Below are 27,935 nucleotides of genomic sequence, written 5' to 3'. Positions count from 1 at the left end.
GCTGGATACTGTTTAACGCTAAATAGCCGTGTGTGCGTATGGGCTGAGGTAACCAGATACCCCCTTGCATAATCTGTGGTCTCAGATCTCTGGTTGTGCGACCACAATAAACTAAGGGGCCTACGGAGAGGCTTTAGTTTGGGTCTCAAATACACTTCATATAAGTTGTATTGAGTCGTTTTGAGATGTGATCAAACGTATCCTATTTATGTGTATTTCGTGCATCTATCCGTAAAGGAATCGCACTAACATACCGGACTTTCCGGAATGTGACAGGTCACTCCGGAAGCGCATGTCAGCCCACCATCACTCCACGGCAAACTTCTGCAGTTTCAGCAGACATTTCGTGTTCTGCCAACGCTAGCAGAACAGCCAACGGTTTGCTGTTGAGTGCTGACTGCAGACGCAGATCGCAAAAACCTACTGGTCACTCATTGGGCGAGCTAGAATCGAATACACCACTTTTCTCCTGTTCACTGACTTGGCGTTCCGCAAATTTTGATTCAGGAAGCTGTTGTGCTGTCCTGATCGTCTGATTCCGCTGCACCAGTGGGTTGTCTGAGTAGTCATTCTACCGGAAAACTGGGGCCCCTGGTTTCCACCAATCGGTCACGCATCCACAACACCGGCGAAGGAGTGGTCTCGAAAATGCAGCGTGTAGATTGGATGAATAGAAAATCGCGCTAAAAGTTCGGAAGAGTTACAGCCAGTCAGAGTGACCAAATCAACACAATACAGATATCCGTATATAGCTACCACCTTGATGTGGTGGTTGGACCTGAGTGTCATAATGATCCCACGGAATAAACAGCGAAATTTCTATCTTCATGTCCCAACTGTGCCACCACGAAAGCGAGCAGGCAAACAGCAGCAACCAACCATGTTACGAAGCAGTCCATGGATAAAATCGTACGATCCTCTGCTATGGGAGGTTGAAAGCAGTTAGGTGTTTCCGCCAAACGCCTAGCATGCCGGTAGTTATGGACTTCATACTGCCTTCGCTTGAGGAGGTACGGTCACCAAATAACTGACCCCGATTGTCGAGGCATTACTCAATCGAGGCCTCATAAAACTAACGTCTGCCACCGCTCCAAAGGCGCCGTCACACTAGGAGGGATCAGAGGGTTATGCTTTATTCCCTGCGCCCTCGGACTAGGCAAGCTTCCCACACCCAAATGGGAGCATGGTGGCGTCATGAGAATGCTGAGTGAGAATAATGAAGTACGTGCACCAGAAATTAGCAGCTAAGCCACTGCTTGTCAAATCGACGCGTTGATTCGGCTACACTACGCTGGCTCAGCGATGTTCCCCGTATGCCAGGCAATCGGTTGTTCCGCCTTAAGTTGTGTGCTCAAACCAGTTCAGAATTGAAAGTACCAAAAGTTTGAGAACTCATGATCTGAAAACGGTGCATGAAAAACGTCAGAAACGGCCCTGGTTACTCACTTGCATGTCATCTGCAAGGTTGGGGGATCGAAGATCCACCACATCAAAGTTACTCATTGTTGAATCTAATTTGACCTTACGATAATTCCTCCATTCATTTGCTTCTCCGTCTATGTACCTTTGATCTCCAGTTGCTTTGCTTATTCGAACCCGCCACTCACCTTGCCGCAGAGGCCGTCCTTCCCGACACTTGTGTATTGACCTGTGTGTCTGTGTGAATGTGCGCTGCTGACCTACTTACCCCTGTGCGTTCATGTCCCGTGTGCTGAGCCTGTCTTGGCTTGTTTTCTCATACGTTCCGTGTGATCGCACGTCCAATGAGAATCACGAGACCGCTGTCGGAAGGAACGACCGCAACCCACGCTGCTGAGCCATCGTTCCGCTCGCCGTTGTTTGGTGTGCGGACGTTGACACTGCACTTCGTCGGTCAGTGACAGACCTGTGAACTTGTCGACGCTACGAATGTGAACAACTGAGGTTTGTTGTACACATTTGCTTACCCTTGCGTAAATAGTACCGTAGAATTACGAACCAAATTCTTCTTTTTGATACTCGGGATTGTTGAACCTACGCGTCACTCAAAGTTCCGCATCGGGAACCTCAGTTATTGCCCTGCTGTTTCTTTGTTACTCTTTATTTCGGACCGATGTTGTATTGCACAGATGGTTTGGGAAAATAACAAAAGAATGGTGTCTTCCGGTCTCGGGTGAATCTCCTCTGTGAGCATTCAGTATCAATGATCGTTTGAGTGACCCGGACAAAAAAAATGCATTTTCAATGAACTGGAGCCACGTATCGTAGCCGATACAACTCAATTTGAGGTTCATTGTCCATGCTCAGCGTCTCCAAACACAAAATTTCCAGACACACAGACACACACACACAGACACACAGATGCTTCAGTGTGTAAATATCAGTACGATACCTATCCAGTAGTCAACTGACCTCTTCTCCGGCTCTAACAAGTATGTTTCACAGCTTGACCCAGCGCGCACGTAATACCTTGGTCTCTAATCAGATTAACCTCCAAGTAAACATAGCAGATTCATTAAGGTGCCTAGGTAACATTTAACCGCACTTAAATAACGCAGTTTGGTCGGTATGGTGTTTTGGATTTCTTGTTTTTTATGGAAGATCTCAAGAAACATGTGATCACCCCTTCGATATTGCTTTTGCACCAGCAGCCAGTCTCACGAACGATTCGTAGGTGCTGGAGCAGTCCTTACCATCATTTGAAAGTTCTCCGGAAAAATGCACTGGTTCGGTGAGGATGTCAGCTCACAATCTGAGTCACGTTGGCGGTAAGAGATCCAAACCTTTCCATCTCCCAAACTCAACTGCGATAAGTAGTTTGTGCGCAACATCACACTCATTGGTCGCAGTATGATCAGACCCTTTGAAGTAATCGAGAGTTCGACTTGTTTTCAATCAATTGGAAAATGTTTGGAACCCATTGGTTAGTCATCGTTTCGGAGATGTTTGGTAAATAATCGGTGGATTTATTGCTGGGCAACATTTCGTTTTTCACACAAAAGCTTCGTCTGGTCAAGTGGGTAAATAAGTAGGTTGATTGGATTTTAAGACAGTCAGCGAACCAATCCGTGAGATTTCTTATGACTAGCCGACTTGGTCAGTGCTGGGTGTTCACTCTGATGTTCCTGATTGTTGGTTGGTGGGATGACTAATATTTACGATAGACTGGTAAGGGGTAAAACTTGTCTTCATGTTTAATTAGGATTTTTCGGCCTTGGTTTTTCAGTTTAGGGCACCTTAATGGAAAATTCCTCCTGGGGTCGTTCACTGATTTCGTTCATCTGTGTTCGCCAAAGTATGCCGGGACAGTTACTTTGGGGGTGGTTAATTGGGACCCAGACCATTTCGCTGATAACTGCACACCGCCTCGTGTCATCTCGGCTGTTCTAAGACAGCTCTCCACATGTTCGCAATTTCTACCCCCCTCTGTTTACGCTGGGATGCTTGGTGATTTCCACCGTCTCCGCCACCACTCGCTGTGGTGTGAATTTCAAACCCCGTCTCAGGATGTCCATATTTTCTAAATATATCCTATGCCCAGTGTCTAGTGCATGTCCTGCCATTGCTGAATCTTTGACTATCACCTGGTATTCATCTACGTTTCTCGGTGGTCTATTAGTGGACCACTTATGCTCATCGATTCTGGTGTACAATTCCCTGGCTGTCTGGTCTATACAAACCTTCGTACATTCGTTACAATTTATTTTTTATACACAGTTCCTAGTCCTATAAACCGGAAGGCAATCCTTCAAATGCACCAAACCTCTGAAACGAAGTTCAACCGGTTGTTTGCGGTAATGAATTAGTGACTGGGTCCATCCAAATCACCCGTAAGAAATTAATGTTTAGGATTGTTATCACATGGCTGCTCCAGAAGACAAAATATCTCATGGTAGTTCTTGCGTCAACTGACGTTTAGACGCATACGTCATCCAGCGACCGACCGGTTGATTTGTTTCGGTATATTTCTGAGTAGTGACCTCGAGAATCTATCAGACTTGAAAAGTATTTCTACAAGGCAACACAGGTCCAGAGGGAATGAGGTGTACAGGCAATGATAGAAAAATGTGGTAGGCGGTAGTAAATCAGTAGCAAATCATGAGGGATGACAAACGAGGAACAGGGAAGTTTCCATTCCCAAACCACAAAGTGAAGGTCTTTTTGAAAAAAGCCACAGAGAACATACCTGTTCGGCTTATGTTTGTTGCATGTGACAACGCGACCATCTTTACTAAGGGGGAGTTCCCGGAGTGGTCAACCACAATTGGTTTGAATCTAACAAGTTTGGTTGTCGGTTTTTGGTATATATTCAGCTTTTTCCTAAAAAAGCAACACTAGTGTGCTTACTTTCTCTACGATAAACTACTTAAGGCGGGTTGGCCGTGTGGGTGTAGCATCACGGTGCAGTCGAATCACTAAAATACGGCGTCCTACTTAGAACAAAGTAGGTTGTCAATCTGTGTAACTGAACAGAACATAACTCGATAGCTAGAAGCCCAGTCATTTCAACAACACACGGTTAAAAAGAATATCTGTTCGACCAACATTCAAGCCACAGGTAAAACATACATGTCACTTGATTAACTGGGATCGGTAGACGAAGACATGGTCACGTATTGGTAAGGGACAGAACTAAGTGATGGTAAGCCCTAGTGCTAACCTTGAAAAATAAAATCTGTTTGTTCTCTAATGGAATAAAATGTTAGGCAAAATTTTAAAAGTGACATGGAGTATGGGGTCACGGCCTATTTACTCTAGTTCATATCAGAGAAGAGAACACCTGAGTGTGCGACCACATAGCTAGACTTGATTAACCTACCAACAAGATAACTCACGAACATCTAATTAACGGATCAATGAATTTCAACACGAGATTTTTCAAATACTTTGCCGGAACTTACATAAGGTTCGATCACCTTGAATGTGATTAGGTGTTCTGAAACGGAAACATAAAAATGAGTTAAGGACGCACAGCGTTGTCCTAGCCATCCAAGACTCAGTTTCCGAAGCACTATTAGCGAATACTAAAAGAAATCAGTTGGTTCCACATCGGAGTCTATACCCTAGCTCCTGGTGGGTCTTGAGGTCATTTAGTTACGGACATGCTTTTCACTCGTTGAGGTATGTCCACCAATGAGCGTCTTGTAGATAAAAGATAAAAACAGACAAGATGTGTACTTGCACAAGCAAAGAGATTGAGGATTGATTACCCATTAGATGTGATAATTTTAACTATGATAAACTGCCAAATGATTCGTATAACCATCCGACTATTGTTGTACATTCACAAGGCATTGTCTACATAGTTGTTTATCGTCTTGGAGGACTAGACCGGAGATCTCCGCGATGCCATGGTCGCACCACGAAAGCGCTGTCCATCTAGCTGGAATCTACCGGCTACACAAACCAGTCGGCAAGAGCATGGTCTCACTGAAAACACTATGAACCTGTTAACCATGCAGTTGTTCATCCGATCCTTCTACATCCAATGATAACAGTGGATCGGGCCATTTAGGGTAAATATCTCCGGATCGAGTGTTGTTTGATCGTTGCGTATCAACAACGGCAAACCTATCATCGCTCAGTTGACAGCTGAGGCACGCATAGCTCGTAGCAACGTGGTTTCAGCATGACACATATGTAATCTACGGTGTATTTTCCCGACAGATTGCGCACTCTAGTGTACCTTCTTAAGTGGACGACCAAGCCGTGTACCTGCTTCCTTCTAAAGGCAAAACGTACTGATATTATTGCGCTTTGTTATGACTGTCGCGCATCTGATGTGTACCTGAAGTTATGAGCATCACCAGGAAACTTGTTTCTAGACCAGCTGAGTAATCTCACCAGATCTGACGGTATTTCCCTCCCTACTCCGTCCTTTTCTGTATCCCTGAGCATTTCTGTTTTATTGCCGCCACTCCTAACTTTTCGTGCCTTCGGGCGAAGAACACGTTTGCGTCTGCTTGAATCATCTGTACTACTTTTGTTTCTTCCAGTCCCTTGTCCAAAACAAAAAGTCTATCTCCTGGCGCGGAATGCCATTAAAATTGATTTTAGAATTTCTAACTAAAATACTTGGCTGCCCTGATTTTGTTCAGTTGTCACCATGTTCAACAAGCATTGGTTTTATCTATTTGTGTTAGTCCATTTCGAATGCAAAATGTTGTCCACTAAAACAACCTCTGAAGAGAAACCGCTTTGAAGGAGGACAACCAATTCCAGGATAGCTGCATTTCGTTATCATCATCATCGTCATCATCATCATCACGACATCAGTGTTCAAGCAACGATGCTTCGCTGCCATGCAACCATGACCTATTTCAGTGCCTTTTTATTCGGAAAAGAATAGAAGTAGACAGTGGAGGGACTTGGGGCTAGCTTGTTACAATCATTTCTAGGTGCCCATGCCTCCAGACGCTCATTCTGGCAATCTGGATAGAAACTGATAACAAGAACACGTTCTGCTATGCTCCTCCTGAAGAGATATCACCCCGTCTTTAGCGGTCAGAATACCTCTTCTCCTCTCTTAACCGAAGCTATGTGATACATAATTCACCTTGTTTTATGTACCTGACAGCTCTCTGTCTCATCGTTTCAAGTCAAGCATGCCTTTTAAAGTAGTCCTGCCCCTCGATACAGAAAGGAATTTGAAGTTTGTCATTGAAATCAATCGAAATTTATGTGCACAAATAAGCAAAGTATGATTTACTACAAGTACTCGCACCGGGTACGACCCAGTCAACATGGCTTTATAACAAATGAATTCTCCGCAAGTATATCCAAGTATATCTAATAGGATCTAAAAACCTATTCTGATGTGTATCACCCTAACTTTATGTCTTAGCATCTATACTGCGAAGCACAATGAATTGTACTCACTAAGGTCGGTTGGATGGGCTTCAAAACGTCTAACATGACCATGTTCAAAAGCTGGATCGGGATAACGTGCCGGCTGAGACCCACTAACTTCTGTTACACTTTCCTCAGCTACACCAACTCCGGGTGAGACAACAGCTCCCATCTCATTTTCCATTGCTTTGAGTAGTTCATCGGTATCCTCGTCGGACATAAACAGTTCTCCGTCCAAGGTATCCATGTGTGTGTCTTCATGATCAGATGTATCTTCATCCATCTCTTGCTGCTCCTTCTTCCTTGATTTGCTCGACTTCCTACGACGCATGGCACCTTCCCGTGCAGCTGTTTCATCAAGCTGACCATAAGCACCTTTTAGCCCCGTGAGCCTTGTGGTCGATCGCCGTGGCTTCTCGGACATTCTTGGCTTCTGATGGGTGCGCGTTAGTAATCCACCATGCATGGCGCGACCTGGCATGACCCTGTCGTCATAGTCTGTTTCTAAAACTGTCATTCTTATGGATGCTCTTGTGTATTCGTCCAGTCCTCTCTAGAATGACCGGGGATATCAGACAATTACGATAAATGCATGAATTTGAGGCAACCTAGTTCGCTTTGTCATTTCTCAAAATCGAGAAAAAATCAGGAATCGAGTGTTCACCATTTTATGACGCATGTCGTAGACAACGGGGGCTAGGTGTTCAGGCTAAGCAACAGTCATACCATCCAACTAAGTTCATTTCCACAATTATCTCCTACTCACCTCTCTTATCGTGCGCTTTGATTGTATGTGAGACTGCATCACTCGCCACAGAATGTACACAAACCACGCAGCTACTGGAATGCATACGAATGCAGGTTGGATGTTCATACAGCGGTTTGAGGCGATACCCGCTGAAGCTCCCTTGCGATAGTAGCAAACGATAGAAGGCAAATACTTGCACGACACCCACTTAAGCATACTAAAGCTGGCTCATTCCCCCAACAGCAGTTCAAACTAAGTCCTGGCGTCTCGATTTACAGTTCACACCGTGGAAAGAGACTAAACACACTGGGCTGTAAAGCAAAACGCAATCGTTTACAATGAAGAGCGGTAAAGTTGTATAACGTAACCCATGAAAAACGATTTCAACGCCTCTCGCATAACTACTACTGAAATGAGGACAGGTATAGACTTGGACACTCATTTGCAAATTAAGATGGCGCTAACAGGATATCAGATTGAATCTCTAGTTTTGAGATATTATCCCACTAGACATGTAACACAACGGCTGCCTCACGTTTCTTTTGGAGTGTATTCAAGATAATGACATATTTTCTTTCAGGCGAAAACCTTTTTAAGATTTTTAATGTCTTCATCAGCCTTATGAGTGACTTGCTGTGGATTGATTCCTGGCGTGTCATTGAGTTGAAGTCAGTTCTGATATTTTCACTTGTACGGGGCTTCCGATTCATCTATGTCGCATTTACCAAAATCCCGCTATAGCGGTCTTCACTTGTATACCATATCAGATGATTCCGTGACTAAGATTGATCCATTATCCAGAGATGCAAATTCGTTCTGCAGACCAAGGAACTGTCAACGCCAAAGGTCCTTGGCGGGAGTTTGGTCAAAATATCGAAGTATTTTCTAATAACACTCTACTCGTAAGATTGATGAAAATTCTTGAATAGCCCGGCGTTGGTTCCTCTCTGTTTATAGCTCAGCAGGCAAGCGCGCACTCAGTTGAAAGCGACCACTGGAGTTACAGCATAAGTTTTGTTTACTGCTTTCTATTTTTCGATGGCTCTAACGTCCTTTCGGCGTCTAGCTGCCAAGCCACTTGAAGGAAGCAAGAGGGATATTGGCAGGTTGCCCAAGTGCACACTCCACCTCATAAGTTGCGTACCAGTTCACATGTATTCGCGTTGAGACGTGTTCCCAGAAGAGATAGGAGTTTATGCAGACGCGGCTCAGAATATTTACCTCCTTATTTAAGTCTGGTGACCAGTCGATCGACGGATCGCTCATAAGTTGAGACCGGAAGATCTACCCCGTCGATCGCCTAACACACTATCTACTGGACGCCATTTCAGCTCTCAGAATTTTACTACGCAATGTCAGTTCGGAACTTCTGGCTGTCAGTTAGGCTATGTTAGACACTCAAAAAGGATCCATCTTGTACGCACCAGTGACCTTAGCGCAAGCTATTGCCTCGGATTAAAGAGCCAGACCTGATTAGCTCACTGTATGATCGACTCTGATCTATTGCTTTCTCACTGTTTATTCCTATTTATCATGTAAAATTGGTGGCTTTTCGTATTGCGGCTGAATGGAAATGTCTTCTCCCTACTGTGTTATTAAAAAAGTAGTATCAAGATGGTGATCAGTCGCTACTGTTTGTTGGGCATAGTGTTCAACCAATAATTGAAGCAGAAGTTCACTGACAGGAAACCGCGGATCACCGGAGATACTTTTAACACAGTTTAGCGCACTGATTTGCCCCGTATTTGTTCATATTAATTCTGTTTACCCTACAAGAGACGACAGAGCGCGGTCATGTAGATTTTAACGGCGAACTATCACGGTCTGTACTTGTATTTCTCTGTGTGTTTTCATTCCGTGAGACATTTATTGCATCGCCCGCTTCAGTCTGGCGAGATGGCCGAAGTGGTTAGAGCGCGGATTACTAACCTGAAGGTTCGCGGTTCGAATCCGACCTCCGCCACTCGACTTCCCCTGTCTAGGCTTGGGCAACCTGGCAGTATCCCAGCCCTCGTGCTTCCTTCGGGTGGCATGGCAGCTAGGCACCGGAAGGGTGCTACAGCTGAACGCTTCAGTCTGGCCGGTAGGTTACCTTGACCATAACGTACCATTGATTTATCATGTCTCGCGGTTCTTACAGCTGACAATGATGATGATGATGATTATTGCTCTGTTAGCCTCATCTACATACGCTAGACCATTCGTTTGTGATTTTTTCTCTCCTCCTCATGGCGGTATTAACAACAACAGAAGTGTATTCGTGGAAGTTTCGATGCACCATAAACAGTCACATTTATCTATTCAGGTGATGAAACCTACATGAAGGTAAGCTCTAGGTTTGGACAAAATTCCGACAAATTCCTTTGGCTAGGCGAGGCCTGACCTATTCATTCGGTGTCATTACTCGAAGAATAAATGAACAACGCATTCAAAACTGAGAGATATGGTCAGATTCCTCTTTGCACCGTGTTTGCCTGTTATCCCGACCATTTGTGTAATGGCTGCACGATCAAGAAACCGAATGACTGCATGAGTATAACATGTAGTAGACCCCTTTTTGCTATGTCTCAGAATCAGTTGACGATTTTTCAGCAGGCATTTAGCTAAGGTCTGTCAAGTAACCATTTGGATATGGTTTCGAGTTCCCTCACGAACTTGACACTCATCATGTCTAAGTCAGTGTTTGAGTGGCCTACGTGCATTCTCGCCGAATGGTGTACATACTAAGTTCACAAAAGCGTGGCCATTGTGAACTTTCCAAATTAAATCCAAACACCGACATATTTAAACACATACCGAAAACTTTCCGGATGAAAATTCGGCGTCATAATCCTCCTCTTCTTCGTCTTCATCGTGTTCTCCCTTCCAGCCTTTAGCTTTTGGTCCCGATTTCTCTGGTGAAGTCGGAACTGAGCTTACAGATCCGCTGTCCTTCACCGATGCACTCAATTCACTAGTCACGGGACCAATCTGATCAGCACGTTTAGGTACCTGCGCCCTCGGAGATGATTTTTTCTGAACCAATTCATCTTCATCTACTTCCTGGATTCCGTCATACTGCATCACTCGTTTCGCATCTTCATCTAATTGAGCCAGCAAGCTGGCGTCTGCAGACAATGCACTCATGTCTGGTACTTCTTCAGAGCGCCGGTGCTGCAAATCCCTTCTGACAGCATCTAACTCATTCAAAAGCATTGCACATTTGTCCTTGTTACACATCCTAACTGCATTTAGTAGTTCATCCAACTTCTCAATTTTCAACCAGCTGCCGACGCGATTTTTCGCATCATTGTTACCCGAGAGCGCTTCATTGAGCAAATTCTTCGCGACCTCCTTTGGGATTCCACGAGCAGTCAGTGCAACTTCCAGCAGATTTCGAGCAGCTTGGAATTCCTTGAGGAAAGCTTCCATCCGAGGGGCAGTTCCAAGATAATTAATCAGTTGGGCCATTGCACCGGTCTGTATTTCAGGGGTTGTGGCGGGATCGCTTAGTATATCCAGCTGTTTAATCACAAGACGGTCCGTTCCAAGCATTATCCCCAAATAAACCATAGCCCAAGTTGGACTGACAACACTATTAATCATACCGACCCGTGCTTCACGACTTTTTAGGAACCCGTCCAATTTGTCCAAGGCATCTTGGTTTCTGTGAACTGCACTGAATATAACTTCCATTACTTGCGCCATTCCACCCCATTCCTGGGAAAGCTTTTCTAATGTGTTTTTGACAAAATCGAAGGGTAGTGTACGTTCCACCTCAACACGTCTGCGCTCCTGAATAGCTTGGGTGTGGTCTTTTGCAATACGGTCGATTAAATCCTCTTCTTGGCGGTAATTTGTTGGTGAGAGCCCACTTTTTACGGGCGATGGCTCTTTATCTTCCATGTCCACTTCTTCTACAAAGGAATCCTCTTCATCTAGCTTTCGTTCTCCCCCATGTTTTTGTAAGGCTTGTTTAACTGCGGATAGAAGAAAAGCAAATGAAGTTTAGGATTTAGAAAAGGGTCAAATGAATGCCAACAACACGGAATCTGAGTCGGCTAGTCTTGACTCAGGAAGAACGACTTGGATCATTCCTATTGAAAAACAGAGTGGCACATTGCCGCTATGAATAGGGGCTGGAGCATTCCATCAAGATAAAAGTTAGCCCTGTGTTTGCGGACAGTATATAACGGAGGGTAGGGCGAAACATGGTATTTTGTAAATCAGCTGTAATAATCGCGTACTTGTCGTACAGTGGTTGTAGCTGACACAGTTTCGTTCACCGATGATTCGGGTAGGTGGAGTAGGTAGCCGCGCAGTGGGGGGCGAAAAGTGATAAATTAACGCGTAACTACAGCACTGTAGGTGGACTGTTAATTGGGGGGATTGGGAAGGGAGCTATGCATTGAAGGCGATAGCTTGGATGCATGAGCGCCATTGAGGGCGCGACTGGGCTATGTCTGACAATGTCTCCAACCACTGATGTGGCCCGTCTTGGGATCCCCATCCAGGAAGACGGAAACGACCAGAGCATCTGAGTTTCCTGGTAATGGCCTTCACACTTCGCTGCCAAGTCATTGTTTGACCGCCTCTGGCTCTCTTCCACCCTTCACGTGGTTGTGCGAAAAGGGCCCTTCGAGGAAGTCGGTCGACTGGCATATGCAGCACGTGGCCAAGCCAGCGCAACCGATGCACTGTGATCAGTTCATCTATAGAGGGTGAATCATCTCTTCAACGGTATCCAAATAGAGGCGTTATACGCATTTAGAACTGAGCAACTGATGAGGCCACTTTTGCTTTATATCTTGACAATAATTGTAATCCTATGTGATGGCGCGTTTACTATGGCTCTTCAGCAAGTCAAGTAGGTGTGTAAGGTTTGGCTGTCAGCAGTGAAGACAGACGACAAACTACTGGATCTGCAGGTGTTCTACGGCAACAAATAATGGAACCGAAACCCTGCTGCTGTTCGCTATTCACAGACAGTGATGATTTGGAATTGCTCTCAGCCAACTCATTTTTCTCTAGGAGAAAATGGAAAGGAAATTAAATAAACTTATCTCTGTTGACGAATTCAACACCCTTTTGTATACTACTCACGGCTTGCTGCATTGCATATTATCAAGTGGAAAATGTGCAGTTGATTTCACGGAGCTATTCACCGAACGCCTCAGCACTGACTGATACGAATTCGTCTGGATCAAGCAGGACCTTGCTAGTGAACACCTGATATTCAGAGTTGTCCCCTGGTCACAGACAACTTCATGTTGTGGGGAATTGAAATGTAATATACACTGCCCCTCCAAGCAACCCTAGCCTGAATACGGCAATTTTCTCTATTTCAAATAATCCATCCTTCTCGTTTGATTCATGAGATCCAAAGTGGACCGGGAAATTTGGTAGTTTTGATCCCCTTAGACTATTTGGTACGACTCCTGACTTCCGTCTAGTTTGTTTCGAAGTTTGATTTGCTCTACTGGTTACACCTGTTAAAAATTCTTAGTAGTTGCCCATGAGATTGTGAATCGAAGTTGACAAGCGAGAAAGGAGTGATCGATCCCATGATCCGTATAACTCATTACGAGAAGTTGCCCCATCCCTTTTTGGTCCGCTGATTCTAATTAATGCTACTAGCATTTCCAATCGGTGATGGTTTGCTTACAACTCGTTATGTGGCCAGTAATTAAGCTTCAGTGGCTCGGGTTCACACATGATCACCGCATATGAACTAAGATGTCCCACCACCTTTGCTCGGATGTGTGGGTGAACAAGCTTTTGTCCGATTATCTGGGCTCCTTGTCATAAAACGATATGCTTACTTCGAATAACTATGGACGGAAACTTGAAAAGCATTGACAAATGTAGGGTAGGCTATGAATTCACAGCTATTCAATTAGGAAAACGACACTACGCCGGCTTAATTATTGTGCCGATAAAAATAAGCCGAAGCACGTACTTCTTGCTCCAAATAGGACACAAGTGAATAAGTCCACACTCGGATTACTCCTAGTAAAATTTCCAATCTTAATCATAGATACAGCCTGATTAGACGTAGAACACTAACAAAGCTCCGGTGTTTCAAAATAGTTTCAGCAGTTCCTCGGCATCAGCAATTGGATTACACTTGCTCTACGGGGCTTGAGACAGATGAACGTTATGCCAACTATACCGTATCATGGACTTCATGTTTACTAGCATACCGTTGATGTATCATTTATCTGACATAGATCTGTGGATAGCCAACCAGACATTTCAAATGGAGGGGAGAAAGTGAATGATAACCAACAAACAAAGCGCTATTCCAGAATCCTAGAGAAGGTTGAAAAATACTTGCTGGAAATAATGAGAATTCACGAAAATGGGTATTTCGGTCCCTAGTGCTCATTCCCCACTGAGAGGGAATTATGTATCAAGTCAGAACAAATGACGAGACAACAATGTGAAGTATGAAAATAATTGAAATTTTTCTACAAAATAAATGAACTTGCACCTGGAGGTTCGACTGTTCACATGAGACTGTGGCATAGGTAGGTCCCAGAATGGCGAATCTTTTGAAAAATGGATCACTCTAACCAGGTTTTAAGCTATACAATAATGAATGGACGAATGTATCTTTTTTTATTTACACAATTCTGTAGATAAACAATTTTTAAAAAATCAAGAACTCCGAACAAATGATATCTACTTTTTTGCTCAAAGTGCTTCTGAACTGCCTGTTTTGCAAACTGCCTTGCAGCTTTGTGAAGTTCTGCCGACTTTTCCATTCGTGCGGCTTCATCTTCATCCAGTGAGTCTTCATCAACTACTTGTTCGCAAGGCCGCTCCAAAAGTCCCTCAACCTCAATGGCCAGGCTGGTCATCAGCTCGTTCCGGATTTTCTCTACCCCTCCAGTTGATGTAGCCACGCGTAACAGCGCGACATCTTTGAGGAAGGTGATAGAGGAGAGTGTGTCTCTGGTACGTTCGTCAGACTAGAGAAGAAAGGAAAGGGATAGTTATTTAACAAGTTCGGGTTTGCAGTGAAGGCATTCTCGATACGAATTTTCTGTAGAAAGACCCGTAATCTGTCAGCTGGGACGATATTCAAGATATCGAATTATTTTACTAACATGAAGGCCCTTCTCTGCGAAGTCGCTTATTAGCAAACACCAACTAAGCAGTTATAAACTATTGAACAGGGAAGTAAGCATCTCATATGCACATAATTCTAAAAAACTGAACATTCTCACGCGTCTTCTTAAACTTTCATGGACATCCATTGACTATCACGCAATGGTAAGCGAACACTTCGAAGGAGTTCTACAAGTTCCGTAATAAAGTTCACCTTCCGTTAGACGTGAGGTGGAGCTTCGAGAAAACCGCAGACCACCCGAATGCCTTATCAGTAGTATCCGCCGTTACACCAATAGGGTCTTTGAGCATTCTTCAACAGCTCGCTATCAGTGTAGCCCTTCTTAAGGCTCATCAAGTAGTCGTGGCCTCCCTGTTTTCACCTTAATTCCATAGTAGGACACTAAAATCTTCGTACGTGAAACTATACACTAATTCGCAGATTAAACTCATGAGTATTCCTCGCTTATGACAGACCTAAGCGATCTCAAATTCTGCAGTATTATAATAGGACACAACAAAAAACAGACGGCTGATACGGATCGTCTGACTCGAACAGTTTTCAAAGTAGTATGATAAAACTGTTGTACATGATCGGCAGCCAAGGGTTACTGTTACACGGGCGCCCGCCGTGCAATAAGCACTGATGAACGAACCATTGTGAGGGACACAAAAAGTAGCTCATTGTTTGGAGCGCATATAAGGCAAAACAGGGTGAAGCAGCATCCTAGGCTAAGCAGTGCAGTGAAGGGTACGGTCCGGCAGGTTTATGACGCACGTTCAGGACCGAAGCCAAGTGGTTGCAAGTGGGTCAGCGACCATAAGTGATGCAAAAAAGAAGGCTGACAAGGACAGAAGCAGCGACAGAACAGGAGCAGTTGGAAGGAACCAGTAAGCTAAATTACCGCTCACCAGTTTAGACCGCTTGTGTAATTGCACCCTGGCACAAATTGTAACTTACGTGGGTGCACAAGTGTCCCTCAACACTCGAGTCCTCGATATTCTTTCCATCGAATAAACTTTATGAAGTCAACTTTGTGGGCATATTCTGGTCCTTTTTTAACCGCAACTTCACTTCACAGTCGAGTGCTGAACTTTCAAGTGGTAGGGAACCTTCGACAGAGACTAAGCGCCCTGTGATTTCATCCTTGGTGCAAACCGCTAGTTTTGGTTCGCCACCTAAATCTATTGTGTGTGGACACTTGAGTCTCCTTAAAAGGTTACACCCCTACGGAAATTATAAGTAAGAACAAAGCAGATTTGGACTAAGGTAAATCACATCCTTTATTCCGAACACACATTTAGTTAGAATGAAAGTAATATAGTTAAACTACGGCAGCGAAGCATCGGTGTTAAACACAGATGTTATGCTGTTGATGCTGATCATCAGGAGGCCAGTATAAATAAAATTGTCACTGAAAATCCATTCCATTACCTTCGGTTGCAACATTTTTTTTCAGAAACTTGCATCTACCAATTCCAAATATATAGTAGTATCAAATTTCCAAAAAAATGCAACGCCACTATCCAACAGTCGAATTCTTTCACTCACCAGGTAGCGGTTGATGAGCTGTTCCAAATGTGCGCGCTGACTGGTTGCCTCAGTCATTGCCTGCTCGGATTTCTTGAGGGATTAGAGGAAAAAATGTGAAAATGAAAACAGTATACTCTCATGAACTTTGTCCCCAAAGTCTGTAATACTGTACCCTACTTTTCAGCCAGTTTAGCTGCTTGTGGGTAGGGTAACTGATCCATTCTTCACATGCACCGGGTAATCGATAATTTTGCGGTAGTTTTACTATCGACACAAATAAATAAAAAGTTGTTAGCGGAAAATTACTTATTTCATTTTCAAACAAGCATTTTTCTCTTCTGCGAGGAATGATCACCCACAGATTTGACCTGCCGTGCTGGACGGCACTGGGTTTGCGAAGTTTCATTCAGGGATATCCGATACCCTAAGGACGAAGAAGCCTTGCTACCTGAATACAGTTCATATTTTGGGTATTGACGGTCGGTGAGTCGATTTTTCTCTCAGCTAAGCCAGGAAGTAACTAGTGAACAGGGAAGACAGCAACAGATTTTCATTTACAAATATCCGTAATCCGTCATAACTATTGAGTGGCCTCCTCGGTTCCATGTAAACTCGGTTATTCTACTTGTTGCAAAGTTACCTCCAAAAAATGATCAGGGCGGCAAACTCGGGAAAATTTTGGAGGCCATTGAAAGTGTGCAATCAAGTCATATGATTGGCCAATCTGTCCTGAGGATTGTTGGTAAAAAACGCGTTGAATCGTGTCATACGTCACCAACAGATCGTTTAGGAGGTTCACGAACGTTAAATTGTTTCAATTTAGCAGTTGATTTGCCACAGATCACACATCTGTTCCAAACTTCCACTATTTTCAAGAGGCTGTTTGACAGAAAAAGTTGGTCTATAGCTCCCTACCAGTTTATCACAATTTACGAAAACGTAGTGTCGAGTGTATTTTCAGCTTCAAACTTTTTCATGAACCAACATCCATGTTGCCCACCGAGTATACACGTACCGGGGAAAACTTATTACTAACCTGGTAGCAATCAGCAGGTTTTGAATCCATTCACAGTACGACTGTATCTATGGTCCTTATTAATCCCGCATCAGGTCTGGATCAGGAAGCGCAATTCACCTGGAAAAATGATGTTTCGCCCATCACATGTATTTTTGTGACACAAATGACCAAGATGAGAAGGTAGTTAAGGCAGCCAGTGGTGATAGAAGTGATTCTTGTGTAAACCATTCTGGCATATCTACCGACCTCAGGGAAACAGCATCAAGTATCGTTCGGTTCGCTGAAAAACGTTCGATTATTAGTTAACCCTCCATACACTGAACCTTTGTAGACATATTATAGAATGAAACCTGGGTGGTCGAATCTCCTTCTCATCTTGGAATGGTAATATTTGCGGAGAAAATTAGTTAACTGAAGAACGATGTGCAAATATTTATTCTCTTCTGACTGGCTTGAGTGAGAATGAAAACTCCAAAATCCTACACGGGCATACGTTTGATCTTGCGCAGTGTTCAGAACAAGGCAAGGGAAGGTGTCAATATGGACATAAGAACGTGCATATGCAGTGTACAGGAGACTGATGAATCATCCGACCATCAGATGACGGCCTCTTAAGTACAACAAACACAAGGTCCTGACTTAAACCATTGTAGTCCAGTAAGAAGAAACGTCCCAGGGTTTCCAGATGGCATGCACTGAACATTTTTATTGCGGGTTAAATGCCTGTTCTCCTTGCAAAACCCTATCCTGAAATCCTGCAGCAGAAAACGATAGTATAAGCAGGGAGAATGTAAATAAGGTTTTGCTTCCTTCTCGCTATCATGACACTGGAGCTGTGTGGCACATTCCGATATTTGAAATAAAACTGCTACTTGAGACTGCATCAAAACCCTAATTGTTTGAAAACCAAATCGAGTTTAGCCAAAAAACATTTTTTCCACCTCTGCCTAACTGTAAAACTTGAGAGTATGGCCTGCTGCATAACGTGCTTCTTTGAAAATACTAGTTTAATCAGTGCAAACCATCAGCTCATCTGTTACTCATGCAACTATCAGTGAACGGTGAATCGTTTTAGCAAACATAAGTATGAAAAGGAGCTGAACTCTGACGGAGTGAATAGTAATGGAATTATGCGTTTAAATTAATACGGTAGCGTTCCACTTTGAGTCTCCTTTCCAGACTGACTGTAGTGTCACAGATAAGGTCAATGCACGAATCCGCAAGGCTCGGGTCGCGTCTGCTAATTTGAGACACCTATGGGGTCAAAGTAGTGCATCCGTGAATCTCAAGGGACGCATGTCTCAAACTACAGTGCGGGCTGTTTTGCTGTATGGCTGTGAGAATCGGCCCTCATCGAGCAGCGGAACTAAGACGTCTTCAGGTGTTCGGCAATCGTTATCTCGGAAATATAACTCGCGTTGGTTGCTGTCAGCGAATCCGTAACGAAGCAGTTAGAAAGCGAGTTTTCGGTTGTGCAACGGGTACTTCATTGAAGAATGTGTCTAGTACCAGAAGCTGCGTTGGTTGGGACATGTTTTACGCATGCCAAACCATCGTTTGCCGAAGGGAGTACTGTTTTCCATGCCCAACCCAGACTGGCGTAAGCAGAAAGGTGGCCAATCCTTGATCTGGTAGAGGGGTATGAATGGCGGAAGCAGAGAGGTAGCCAACCCTTGACCTGGTAGAGGAGTATAGAGGAGAATTTGAAACGCTTGGGTACTGTCGGTTCTACTCACCTTCCAGGATGGGGATCGCTTGATCTTTACTGCACCTGCTTGGAGACGCTGCCAAATATGGCTTCCAACCGCTGTCAGTGACGATCTTGTGGTCAGTTTCTCTCCAGAGAAACCGGCCACTAGAAGAAAGACGACAGGAGTTCTTATCATTCTTATCATTCGTTCTTATCATTCTGATATGGAGTGCAAGCTGTCAGAAGTAAGCGAATCACCGGTCAATTGAAAACCCATTGACTTATTGGACTGGAGAACGAGTTATACACGTGGTGCATGCGTACGAACTGTTCATCCCACGATCAAGTGCTTCATGTGGATCGCGTTCATGGGCTAGTGTGCACCATATCCCAATAGTTGAATCTCAGATCAATTAAAAACTGACGGTATAAAAGGGTACATGTATTTCATTTAAAAAGTCAGCGAAGCCGCTTTGTATGATCCCATACTGATTTTCTTATTCAAATTTTTGGTCATCCAAAAGGGTTTCTTTCAGGGTTGAAATGCTTGCAACAAAGATTAATTCTACTATCAGTTCAGTTGCTGTACCAAACCTAAAGAAATGACTGGTTTTTGACCGGTTTTATGATGCTCCGGATTTCCCAGTAGAACCAATAGTTTGGCCTGTAGTGTTCACCACAGGTATTTGTCCCTCCTTACAAAGATCACATCAAAAGAAACTTCGGGGGTAAACACTTACACGTTTGCATCGACTTGTAAACATACTCTTAATGAAAATGCAGATAGTTGTTTTCCGTACATCCGATAATCCGCCACTATAAAAAGCCCTAAAATAACAGCCCAACAACAGCGACGACCTCAGACGCAGTGGAAGCTCTTGGGCATGATTACTATTTACCTGGCGGTGTTTTCATACTCTTTTATCAAAAGACAACACTGCCTAAGCGTACTAACAACATGGAATCTCATCTACAAGTTCACGAGTAGTAATGAGTAATTCGGTAAGGTGAGTAGAATAACTATGTCTACAGTGTAACACAGGCTCTATGCTGGGGATCGTCCCCCTATTCTTGTCCAGTTCAGCGGGATTTCATTAATTGTTTCGCAGATTTTAGCGACAAACGAAGGGAAAAACCTCCCCGTATGAGGAGCGCTCCTCATCGGCTCATTTTCACCTATCTTACGACAACAACTAATGGCAAAAACATCAGCACGCTCGTATGATTAAGGTATTAAATGAGAGTGGCAAATTTTTGTAATCTAAAGATATGAGGAGTCTGGGAAATTTCAGCAGTTTCACCGATGCTTTGAAAACCCTCCTTCAAACAATTTCTTGTAACCAGATTTCGGCCTACTGATCCAGCTGTGCTTGTGCACGCTCCAGTTTCCCCCAAGCAGACCCACTAGGGGACACTACGTCTTTCGTACCACTAGCAACGAACCGAAAGCTGATGATAATGCACTTATTCTGGTTCACCACCGAAGGAAGCGACTCCACTGACTTACCTCAATGTGAACGGGCTCTGGCTTAAGAAACTGCCGCACAATGGAATTGGGTATGTGACCTGTGAAAAATAAATGAAGGTGATAGTGGAATCACACGTATACGCTTCGCTAACTAGCCATTTCAACGAAAGTATATTTAGGGTTTTAAAACTAGGAGAGAATCTAAACAGTAATTTGTACGGAGTGGCAAAAAGAAAAGACGTTTGTTTTGTCTCGTTTAAGTCTGGATCCTACATATGATGTTCAAATCTGTATGAACTGGGTGTCTCCTTTTCAGTAGGATCTAATCTATGATACGGCGTGAAATATTTCATAATCAGGAAGCGCAGTCCCAATAAAAAATCGCACAATCTTGTATTTCATGCCGTACATCTGGTTCTTTGTACGTAAACAGTAAGTACAGTGCTCCCATCGTGAGGACACGCAATAGAGGGAAGCAGCTTTGGTGGTACAAAATTTTTAGTCTTGGCACAAGGAACATCCAGAATTGTACAGAAGAATTATAATTGGTTTCTGAAATGACAACTATACCCTCCACCATGAAGTATCAGAATGATAATCCCACTGGACCCGAAATCAAATTTACCATTACATTTGGTATGACTCTATATGGTCGATAACATTGCAAAATTTACCCACTTGTCACACTAATTAGTCACTAGGACGCATGTTTCTCAAAAGCCATTCAATTCATCCATGGAAAAACTCAAGATTTATTTATTGTATTTGTTCTGATATGACTGACAGGCCGGCTAGGTCATGGTTTGTCCTACGTTCTCATACTGACTTCACACCAACTCCACAAACAGCCTCATACTTTACACTCTTTCATGTGATCAAACTTGGACACAGTAGGGTGCATTTCTCGTGGTCCTCTAGTAAGAAAGCGAAGGTTCTGGAAAATAGAATAACTGAACAGTAGATAATCAAATTTTCCAAGCTCGTCATGTTTTGCTCGCATTAAATCAAATCTGTCTGAACACAAGGAACTCCGCACACGTAGCTGGCTCCGTCGATTCGGTATTCGAGACTGTGGGCAATCTGATGCTTCCAAGGCTAATGAAAAACAGTGGTTTAATGGTAGTGTGGCAAGGTTTTGTAACTTTCAATCGTTATTTTTGCTGAAAAGCATTGTACAACTATTTCATCCTTGTTGGGAAACGTAAGCAGTTCGCATCTCACGAAACTCAGAGAGATTCGAACCCACGACCTTCCGTCACTGGTTGAACACTTAATCGATTGGTCACGAGCGGCTGACTAGAAGTGTTGTTAGCTCTCGAGTAGGATTTATTTTTCAGCATAGAATGGCTAGACCGCAGGATAAAAATCTCCGATGAAACGGTAATTTATTCCTCCACATGTGGCACCAGTATGCTTCATCCCAGTGGTCTTTAATAGAGGTGATCATCTACCACATAGATGTTCTTAAACTTCAGAAAGATTGGACTCAAGTGATCAATAGGTCCGTCACCCGATACCTGAGTGAGACTCGTTAAGATATTGCAGCTGATCGCTCTGCCTGGACAGCTTTTACCCGAGATATTTCTGGAGCTGAAGAATTCTGTTTCAGGAAGCATTCGTCCGAAAGTAAGTAGTTCTGTGAAGCACCACTCTATGTGCATCTCATAGTCATCTTATTGATAACCTGTTGTTCAGTTCTATGCTGCCCAATAGAGTGGTTCCATGATTTTGTGGCACTTTAAACGCTTCTTCATTAGTATCATTTCTACGTCCTGAAAACCGTTTTTTTTTTCAAGATTACTCGGTGGTCTAAGCTTGCTTAGTACTTTTTTGACCTAAGGAGGTCAATTCTGTCGTACGGAAGGTGGAGGGACTGATTTTGCGTCTAGGGTCATCCCAACCGTGTCAACATCCAACGAATATATCGAAAGCCTCATAACCGGCTATCGTGTCTGAGAGGTCACAATCTGAGACGAAGAGACTGCCAAAGTAAAATAAACCAAATATGGGTTTGCATCAAATCACGTTATATCTGTGGGTATCAGCCCTGAATCGTAATGAAATAATCACTCATCTGTTAAACCTTTCCGGGGCCTACCAGCCGTGCCACTCGGAAAAATTGCGAGGGCTGAAGTTCCGCCAGGTTGCCCGAGTCTGTACAGGAGTAATCAAAATGCCGGGGTCGGGTGTGAACAATGGAGCATCCATTCATTTAGTTTGCGCAGTAACCACTGAGCCATCTCGAGCTCACACAAGCTTAAGGAAGGGTGAACCAGCCCACTACAGCCATAAGTAGCACCGTAGAACTCGCCCATTCTCGTCACGGTGGCAACGATAAAAACACTAACTCACTTGGCCAGTGCATACAAGACGCTTTCAGATGTGCAGACGTGTATTGTGAAACACGGACTGGTTGAGAGCAGTGGGACGTGAAACTGAAAAACTCACTCTCATAGAGTTTGAGAAACCAAATATCCTCAGGCGTATTCGCGACCTCCCTGGAGCCTTTGTTACATATTTGATGTCAGTTAGGGGATGATTTCGAACGATCCAATAATATTTGGTCCAACTGTCAAATGGTTGCGGATATATTGCTTTAAACTGTGTAGGATATTACTCGCGGGTTTCATCAGTATTATATGCTATTTTACTCACCTGGTCCCAAATATAAATTTTTATTAGCACCACAAATTGGCTAATGCATTAGAAGCTTTTTCATTTCCATCACTTTCGGGGACATGCCAGGGTCGTGTGATGGTTTCGGGAAGATAAATAAAATAACTAATTCAGTACGCATTTCAAGTGAAGGTTTGATGGTTACCTACGACAAGTTTCTCCAGACTCCGATAACCTCTGTGTAGACTTGGTCAGTCAATTTTAAGTTGAAATTGGTGTTTACTTTCCAAGTACCTTCGGTCACAAGGTGACGCAAGGACCTACACTACCACACTACATCCCAAACAAGTAGGCTGTTGTGCTTGTCAAAATGGACCAAAATGGACTGAAGTGAACTCGATTTTCGGATACAGGTCATGAGTGTTGAGTTGTTTTTATTGCCCGATCAGAAGTAACAGCTTATGAGGGACGTATTAGTTTAGAAATTCCCACGGAAAATTCAGTAGGTTGCTCAATACAATTTAAGATGAAAATTCCCAAAACTATACACTATCGTCAATTTAAAAGTGGGACAAGAACTTCACAACGTGAATAAAACTCCCACTCTAGAAATCGTCATTTGAGTAGCCAATGAATGTGACCACGTGATGCGGATTCCGTGATGGAAGAGTGGCGTCTGAGTGGCAGACAATCACACTGCTGATCAGCAGTTCGCGGCCGAACAGTTAAGTGATCAAACTACTAGCCGCGAGTTTGAAGCCATCTGGAGTTTCGCAGTATGCACACCAGTGATGATTCCCAATAAGAATGAACAAGCCACACTGTGTCGCTTGAGTTTCCAGCACTTATTGACTTCATTGCAACAAAGAATTTTCCAAATCTCCCCACATTACCAACAGAACATCACTGACACGTGATTTCTATTATTGTCACCTAGAAATATGATAATCGTGCTACACCGACGCCACAATAGAAGACGCCACAAAAGTAAACCCGAGTGAATTGTTCTCTAAACGAGTTATGTCTACTTACTGAACCGCCAGTGGCGAAATTGCCACCGAATTGTCTACCTCGCCACCTTTCTGGGGTTTAGGTAGATGGTTGTCGATTTCCCATATGTTTTTTGTTTAAATCGACCGTTCAGTCTATCTACTAACTTTATTGTTGAAAACCCTTATGCTCTCCTGTTTATTTTACTGCAGACTGTAGGTTCGTAGTCTAGAGGTACTGCACGTGGAAAAATTTGACCACCTGTTAGCAATAGGGTTATCTGGAGCAGAGTAACGAATATATAAGAATTATTTATAGGTGGGAGGGCCACCTTACTGTATTATAGTGAGACTGTGCATGACAAATGCCCAGTTATAGCTATTTGTGATGGAGTTCATTTGCTTGTTTATGAGACTTCTAATAATAATAATAGTACTAATAATATTAATAAAGGGAATACCTTGGCGAGTAGATCTACTCCCAAAATACTCTTTTGTCCTTTGTGCTGGCACTCCTACTTCCTGGAAATCAGAAGTATGTCTTGAGTATCACTTTCGACCGTGCTTCACAGGCGCAATAAATATGGAGTTGTTGGATCTAGCCGAACTGGATTACTCAACAGCTTGAGAATGTAGTCAAGCTGCGAAAATAGACAAATGACAGGTCATGGTCTTTGTATCCTGACATTTGCGTGGGTGGAAAAGATCATCTGACCGCTTTTCCTGCATCATGATCATCATCGACAGCATGACATCAGTGTTCAACACCGATGCTTCACTGCCGTACAACCATGACTTATTTGAAAGCCTTATTGTAAAAAAAAGAATAAAGGTGGATGGGGGAGGGACTTAGTGCTAGCTTAACACAATCATTCCGAGGTGCCTACACCTCCAGACATTCACTCAGGCAATCTGGACAGAAACTGACAACAAGAACGCCACTGACATCGGTTGCCAGCCATATCTTGTAGTGTCACCAACCAGGCACAGTGAGGATCACGCGATCCTCATCCTGGAAGGCGAGTAGCACCGACAGCACCCAAGCGTTTCGTGATCTCCTTCATACTCCCCTGCCAAGCCAAGGGTTGGCCACCTCTCTGTTTACGCCACTCCTGCATGTAAGTTAGGAGTGAAAACATGGGCAAATTTACTTCTCCATAGTGAGTAACTGTTACTCATTCCAGGATTTTATAAAACGACGCACAGATAATAAAATAATCGTTCAGCTGTAGCACCTTTCGGTGCCATGCTGCTGTGCCACCCGAAGGTTGCACGAGGTGCTGGGATACTGCCAGGTTGCCCAGGCCTAGACAGAGAAAGTCGAGAGGCACAGTCGACGCACAGAGCAACAATGTCACGAAGAAAGGAATAATTGATATGCATTTTGAGAATGGATTCGAGTGTTTGTTTGGGGAAGTGGGAACTTTTACTCATTACAACAACGATGTAGGAAATTCTAGTGATTAAATTAGGAGACAACCATATTCATCATGAAAATGTACGCGGCATCCAGACCAATACATGCGGTGATTTTATAATGCGCCGATTTACCACCCATCAAGAATGTACACCCGTTGTCGAACTATCAACTGATTAATTCGTCGACCGGATAAGTTTTAGATACAACTCACCATCAGGGGCGATCAGATATTTTGGCATGGACTTTATTGTCTTGTAAAAATCCATCATGACAGCCGGACTGTCTTCCGCATTTAGGGTGATTGGAAGTGACGTATAGTAATGTTGAAATGCTTCAAGTAGACGGTCATAATTCGGATTTACACGAAAATCCGGAGGTGCACTCCTTGAGCGAGCGCTCTTTTCTTCGGTACCCGACGGCCCAGTCCCCGACGAAGGAGTCTTCGATGAAACAGAAATGGAGATGTTGGATGCACTGCGCCGTTCTTTCAGCATAGTGTTCTGGGTGTACCTAATCGTGTGTGGGGTAGCTGAGGGCACACACAATGTGGCTGGCGGATGCTCTTTTGCCCATCGACTGCGGTCGGTTCAAATCGGTTAGTCATGTGACTTGTGCACCATCTGTCATGTGAACGCCAGGAAAGCCATGGCAAGTTAGACAGCAATGAAGACCACCTTGAACCATTACTCTGAGACGATAAGGTTACTTTAAGCTTAGTTCAGCTTAAAATCAGAAAATTTATTATGATGTGGATGACTGAATGAAATCGCCCGGTGAAGGTTGCACTGCACCATTTGATTATTCTTTTTTGCACAATTTCACAGCGACGATGATGCTTACTATCAACTAATCGGCTGTTTTTAATGAAACTTAAGGGCTACAGAGGCAGTGCCTTCAGGAAAATCAGCGAACTTGGAATAGCTGACAAGCCAGTCCAAAAAACAAAGATGCTGATGACAGCACTATTAATCAGATTGAAGAAAACTCTTCAAAAGTCCAACATATGTTCCGCTCTTCTTGGGGCACATCAGGCAGATGTAAGACGAAAGTGAGAGCTAGGCGTCAGAGGTTCCATCAACTTATAGTTAGTGCTGTGTGAAGACAGACATTTGATATCATTCCAAAAGTAAGTTGTGGCGGTCTTCGTGAACCTATCCAGTTGCTACTTATCATGAACGAGGGGTTCAATTGATGTTCGGTTAAATATTCCGTTTACATCAAGCTGATTGGCAAATGAGAACACTTCTCCAAAAGTGCCTGGAATTCAAAATCCAAAAAAAGGAATTCGACGTCCTGATGTTAGCTAATCTAGGCTTCACACACCGCACACGTTTATTTCTTCGATTCGTTCACAGAAGTGAACGTGGGTGTGCAATATAGCGAGAGCAAATAGGCGTACGACAAGCCGTTGGGTATCAGTTTCGCTATCAACTACTATGGTGTCATTCACGCTGAATCCGATGGTCCTTCAGTGTGGTACATGCAGATCCTTCATCCAAAATGCATTAATACCAGAGTTGGCTTATATGCACGATCCTACGGAAGTAAGTTGACAAAATTCCGTCCGATACTGTAATACCGTCCGGTAGTATGTCCATCCAAGCAGCGTTGTTACCTCTGTGTTGTAAAGGGTTCTGAACTATTCTTAGCAGACGACCCCGAAAGAACTGTTTCATCCCCTTTTTATTAAGTTCAAAGCGGCAGGACTGAACTGATGAACCACACAAGGTTGCCTACTGACCGTTAATATAACATTTAAAAGTCAATTTGCCTGTTGAAGAGGTTGCCATTGAAAGGAATGCTGGACATAATTCAGTACTAAAGTACACAGGGATCAGCGAATAAACGAAGTGGGAGGTAATGGATCAGGATAGGCCCCTATGGAGATGAGGATTTCTTATTATGACGAGGTTATGCAAGAGTGTGCTCCGTTTCCAATAAGTAGTAAAATTAAACTTTCAAATGTATTGTGTAAAGTAATTGGTGCGTTGTGTAGTCCCATTTATCGAAACGTGGTTCCCTCAACCCATATTTCGGTGAGATGTCCTCTATTTCGGTTCGTGTGATGCAAGTTCATTTCTAGACTGACTACTAGGTTGACTTCGTTCTGTCGGAAAACTCGGATGACGTCGTTTTTTCAAAATGGAAATACCGAAACAGAAAGGTCCGATTGTGGCATGTTGAATCAGTCCACTTCGGTTTATCAGCCATAATCCATGTTCCATCGGCTAGAGTTTCGGTCAAGAAAAATTTGGTAATCATTGAAGATGCTGCCGGGTATTAAAGGCGATGACCAAATCAATCAGCTGTTGTTAGACCATTCCAGTTGGGCAATGAAGAGGGGAAACGGTCAGTTATTCCATGGAAACAATAGCTTGCTGTAAGAGCACCACAGACCGCGTGATTGAAACTCGCCTGTCGGTGTCATTAAGCATGGGTGCACCTAGTCCTGGGATCCCGACCAAGGAGACCACGTTTGTCACTTCGACTGAGTCAGGGCCTTTATACTGTTAGCAGACCATTGAATGTTCG

The 27,935-nt window shown here is 43.7% G+C and overlaps 2 protein-coding genes across 2 annotated transcripts in view; one reads left to right on the top strand and one right to left on the bottom strand.

Annotated features, from left to right (window-relative positions):
• The window catches only part of T265_12614 (hypothetical protein), a gene marked incomplete at both ends in the record, with an annotated part of 81,274 nt that extends 55,370 nt beyond the window's left edge, over positions 1 to 25,904 (bottom strand). The window contains 7 exons of the mRNA XM_009164623.1: positions 4,881 to 4,915; positions 6,859 to 7,381; positions 10,373 to 11,535; positions 14,244 to 14,529; positions 16,221 to 16,292; positions 20,418 to 20,476; positions 25,615 to 25,904. Of these exons, the coding sequence (XP_009162887.1) occupies positions 4,881 to 4,915; positions 6,859 to 7,381; positions 10,373 to 11,535; positions 14,244 to 14,529; positions 16,221 to 16,292; positions 20,418 to 20,476; positions 25,615 to 25,897 (2,421 nt within the window). The remainder of the gene's footprint in view (positions 1 to 4,880; positions 4,916 to 6,858; positions 7,382 to 10,372; positions 11,536 to 14,243; positions 14,530 to 16,220; positions 16,293 to 20,417; positions 20,477 to 25,614) is intronic.
• T265_12613 (hypothetical protein) lies at positions 12,041 to 19,155 on the top strand (the record flags this gene model as incomplete). The annotated part of the gene is made up of 5 exons (XM_009164622.1): positions 12,041 to 12,276; positions 14,347 to 14,515; positions 18,400 to 18,498; positions 18,533 to 18,820; positions 18,964 to 19,155. Coding segments are annotated over 5 exons (984 nt in total), but the record flags the coding sequence as incomplete, so codon positions are not given.
• Positions 25,905 to 27,935: the final 2,031 nt, after the last annotated feature.

This window comes from Opisthorchis viverrini (assembly GCF_000715545.1).
Source record: "Opisthorchis viverrini unplaced genomic scaffold opera_v5_7, whole genome shotgun sequence".
Taxonomy (NCBI): Eukaryota; Metazoa; Platyhelminthes; class Trematoda; order Opisthorchiida; family Opisthorchiidae; genus Opisthorchis; species Opisthorchis viverrini.
This window is presented reverse-complemented; position numbering and strand designations above follow the sequence as displayed.